The sequence below is a fragment of the Pseudomassariella vexata genome, assembly GCF_002105095.1.
Source record: "Pseudomassariella vexata strain CBS 129021 chromosome Unknown BCR38scaffold_4, whole genome shotgun sequence".
NCBI classification, from domain to species: domain Eukaryota; kingdom Fungi; phylum Ascomycota; class Sordariomycetes; order Amphisphaeriales; family Pseudomassariaceae; genus Pseudomassariella; species Pseudomassariella vexata.
This window is the reverse complement of record NW_024467959.1, coordinates 2,277,690-2,281,872: the sequence shown is the minus strand read 5'-3', so window position 1 is coordinate 2,281,872 and position 4,183 is coordinate 2,277,690. Positions and strand designations below refer to the sequence as shown.

The 4,183-nt window shown below is 50.8% G+C and overlaps 3 protein-coding genes across 3 annotated transcripts; 2 read left to right on the top strand and 1 right to left on the bottom strand.

Moving 5' to 3' along the window:
• Nucleotides 1–1,248: 1,248 nt before the first annotated feature.
• On the top strand, nt 1,249–2,127 carry BCR38DRAFT_407556 (uncharacterized protein; the record flags this gene model as incomplete). The annotated part of the gene is made up of 2 exons (XM_040858179.1): nt 1,249–1,299; nt 1,582–2,127. The coding sequence occupies 2 exons, from the start codon at nt 1,249–1,251 to the stop codon at nt 2,125–2,127; spliced, it is 597 nt and encodes a 198-aa protein (XP_040718219.1).
• Nucleotides 2,128–2,147: 20 nt separating this feature from the next.
• Nucleotides 2,148–2,971, bottom strand: BCR38DRAFT_427598 (uncharacterized protein). Its single transcript, XM_040859843.1, has 2 exons — nt 2,567–2,971; nt 2,148–2,515 (listed from the first exon to the last, which is right to left on the bottom strand). The coding sequence occupies exons 1-2, from the start codon at nt 2,730–2,732 to the stop codon at nt 2,190–2,192; spliced, it is 492 nt and encodes a 163-aa protein (XP_040718218.1). The 5' UTR covers nt 2,733–2,971; the 3' UTR covers nt 2,148–2,189.
• Nucleotides 2,972–3,212: 241 nt separating this feature from the next.
• Nucleotides 3,213–3,917, top strand: BCR38DRAFT_338233 (Snf7 family protein; the record flags this gene model as incomplete). The annotated part of the gene is made up of 2 exons (XM_040855597.1): nt 3,213–3,263; nt 3,342–3,917. The coding sequence occupies 2 exons, from the start codon at nt 3,213–3,215 to the stop codon at nt 3,915–3,917; spliced, it is 627 nt and encodes a 208-aa protein (XP_040718217.1).
• Nucleotides 3,918–4,183: the final 266 nt, after the last annotated feature.

Genomic DNA, 4,183 nt, shown 5'->3' with positions numbered 1-4,183 from the left:
TCCGGTCCTGATCTGGCATAGGGTAGACGCCTCCGGTCGGTTTAGGTCTGAGTACTTGCCCTGTTTCGGCATTCGCATCAAGGGGCCTTCCTACTCCTCGGCGATAGCGCGTCACTGGCAGTCGTATTATACTACCCCGGAGAGCCATCTCTTCTCCCAGTGGTCTAGGAGGGCGGCCGGGACTTCCTTCGCCTTGCCTATCCACTCGGAGCCCCTAGCCTCCTTCTCTATCGTGTACCCCGCTGGTCTGAGCGATTGTGACGTCCGCTTCCGTCTCGCCGGCGTGTCCTGTCGGAGTATGTGTGACGCTCTCGCGCTCGCGCTCCGAAGCAGGCTCCTTTTGCCGTTATTCCGTAGCCGTTCTTCAAATTTCGCCGCCCGGGCACTGAGATATAGGTCTAGTGGCGGGATAGCTGCCTCTATTTCTAGGTGTCGGACCGGTGTCGCTTTGTAGGCGCCACAGACTATTCGGAGGCACTCATTCTGTATCCCGACTAGGCTCTTAGCTGGTCCCGCTGGTTCCTCGCTTATAGTGTGCCACGCAGCCGCCCCGAAGGCGATCGCGCTGCGAATAACCGACGTGTACAGTAGTCTCGCCCGTATGAGATCGCAGCCCCACGCCATGAAACTAAATAAATCCTTACTAACTCACCCCAAACTGCCTACATTCTTCAAGGTGGGCGCAGCATTCCAGTCATGAGATCTGGTTTCCGTCCTAAATTGTTCTAGCTGACTGCTAGTTACTTCACACCGACGAGTCGTGCGGTTCTACCATTTTAGCAATAATTCTATTAGCATTCTGGACTGGCTTACCCCCAGATTATTTGGCCTACAATAGGGTTGCTATCTATTATCTATAGGGAAATTCTTTTATTTGTGATTTTCTTGCGGCTGTTTTTTCTTTTGGGGCCAATGAGGAAAAGCGTGTTCCTTTCCCAAAAGCAATAGTCAGGATAGCTGAGTTGAACTATTCATTTGAGTTTGGAAATGCTGCTGGTGGGAGGAGAGCGTTAATAAAATTATTTACTTGTTGTGAGCCATGGCAGGATATTATCATGATATTTCATTTAGCACTACTTAGTACCTAGACAGTGCTGGCATTTGTAAACTCTTGCCAAATCCTATGAAAGAGATAAGTAGGTAATGCATGAGGATACAGTTGCAACACATTCAGTAGACCCAGGTTGAAGACGATTCTTGTTATACCACAGAATTGGGCGTTGGAAACCAACACCATTAGGTTTAGATATGGATTCCATAAAGCAGGGACACAGAGCTTGTTGGGCCCTTTGGTCGAAGGTTAGTCGGAGAAGATGAAAACAGCTACTTGCATTTGCTAAAGACTTCAGGCAACAGGCAAGCTTTGAATTGTTATTATCTCTCCGACCACTGTCTTGGCAATGCTGTTCGGCTCTCCCAACACCGTGCCTCCATATGCGCACTCACTCATATTCTGGATCGAGGAGCATTTTACTTGCGGCTGCACCACCCAGATAGATACATGCCAGATATATGCTGAAGATTCAGCTGACGGATATCTTTTGGGCATGACGTACGGCCTCTGCTACTACTACGACAAAGGCTTCATATGCCCAGTACATCCCCAAAAACAAGACACTCGGCATTTCCAGCGCCGAAACCGTCGTGTACACCGTGAAAAATCGCACTCTCCTCGAGAAAGCTATTCGATTCCTCAAGACCAACCACCGCAATACTCAAGAGCCTCGCGAAGACCCACCGCTTACAGCGAACACAGTGAGATGCCTCGGCCTATTAGCCCTTCCACAGAGAGAGAAAACAGAGCTCCTGAAGGCGGTGAAAAGACTCCCGAATTCTAACAAGGACCAACAGGAGTATCTGGGCATAGTTCAGCTCGCCAGAAAGACCGGTCGGGAGTATCAAGCTCTTCCGCTCTGTGCGCCAGCCAATCCCTACTGGCAGGTTACTCCGACCCAGTGGCAATTGGAGAACCGTCAATGGGACATGGCGTATCAACAGCACGGCTGGACAAAGCGTGATTTGTGCTGGGATCTACGGACGAATTGCGGGATCGAGGTTTGGCACGAACCTAAACCTGATTTCTTGCCGGGAGACTCAGCCCCGTACTCGGTATTCAGTAGACAGTAGACACGGAACATTGACGAGGTAGAGACGAATGGATTGGAAATAATTTTTCACTTTACTAAAATTCAAACACGAGGATCGTAATTCCCATTCTTGCCTTTGACGATACCCTCGATATCGCTAGTGACCCAACCTCCATAGAAATCACCTGGCTGCGGCTCGACCTTCTCACCGTCCACATAACAGTCCCACGGTCCAGCATAGAACGAGAGATATCCCCTGATGGCCTCAAAAGTCTTAGTGGGTGTGTTGTAAGACCAAATACGGCCCGAGACCCTCATCTCCGCTGAGGGGATATCGTAGTACGTCGCTTTGCCTTTCCACTCGCAATAAGACGAGCGGCCAGTCTGGGCAAGGGTTACGAGAATAGCAGATGGCGGGAGATAGTAAGCTGCATAAATTTAAGTTTGGTTGACTATAAGAGGATACAGGAGTATGATACTTGGAGGGTGATGGGTTTCTAGAACCCAATATGCTTCCTTGGTATCAGCGATCAATTGTCCATTCCATTTGATTTGCAGATGTCTTGGGGTCCGTTCGAGAAGTGGAGGTCTGGGGAAGGATTGAACGTTGAGTTTCTGCTTGTTGCCCATTCTGAGAATCCTCATATATTTTGAGGTTCACTCCACTTGCTTTACTTGTGGGAGGACAGGGTCAGGCGCGTGTTATACCCGCAGAGACAAAGAGTAAAGTGATCGTTATACCAGTGAGATAAGGCTAGAGATTATTGCGCCATTGGTACAAAGCAATCAAATCAAATTTATATACGGGCGGAGGTGAGGATGGAAGGATTGATTGGATCGACACTGGGATATGAAAGCATCATGGACTTTCTTGATTATAGTCTATGAACAGAGTTGTGGCTGAATCCGGGGTGTGCGGGAAGGTGCGTCATTTAGTGGCACCGAGTCAGCCCCACCTGTCACCTGCCACATACATCTTCCACTGAGAGCACCCCACTTGACATCCTCAGCCTCGACCAGATCAACACCTATTTGCGATTCATCTCCCCACGACGTCCATCTTGATCCACGTCCGCAAACCTTCCGTTAATCGTCAAAAATCTCATATATCGCACCATAGCCACCATGTCGAACCGCCAACAGGCTCGCGACATGCAAGTCGAGTTCCAAGCTCGCGTACGTCTTTCCCCCCCTCCTCCCTAAAACCGGCCCATCGTCCATCTATCTCACTAACATCTTCCCTCCCCCTCATAGTTCCAAGCCAAACAAGCCCGCCGCGAGGCCCAGAGAGCCGCAAAACAAGACCCCCTCCTACGCAAGCAAATCCAAGACCTCCTCAAGAAAGGCGAAACCGCCAAAGCCTACCAAAAAGCCAAGATGCTCCTCTCCAAACAAGCGCTCGCCGCGCAAATGGACCAAATGGCCGACATGGCCGAGCTCTCCGCCTCGCAGATCCAAGCCAACAATGCCATGAACCGCATGACACACATGATGGGCCAGTCTTCGCGGACCATGAGTGTGGCGCAGCGTAGCATGAACCCGGAGCGCACTTTGACGACGCTCGAGCAGTTCAAGACGCAGAACGAGGAGTACGCCATGAACAACGGGATTTACCAGGATGCCATCTCGCAGACGACCAGCGCACAGGTTTCTGAGGATGCGGTGCATGAGTTGCTGGGCAAGCTGGCGGATGATGCGGGCGTGCAGTTGAATACCGAGCTTACAACTGCGCCGTCCAAGGAGCCAACGCCGGCGCAATCCCAAACGAATGAGCCGACGGCTGAGGAGGAGGATGCTCTGCAGCAGCGGTTGAGGGCTTTGCGCGCTTAGGAAGGCGCGGATGAGCGAGGAGGTGAGGAAGGGGTGGTGGAGGGGTCTCCAGATGACGTGGCTGAGGTCGTTGATTAGATAATGGAGCATTGGCGTTCGGACCGTGGGATGATCGGGATAGCAACTGTCACTTTGCAAATGATTAGAAGAAAACACATTCTTATGAACCTTGGCCAAGTTTATGCTACTGGGATGGTATAGGAAATGATGCGCCTCCCCCAGATCGTGTTTTCAAAAGCTAAAGGTCTATCTGGATATGTCAAGCT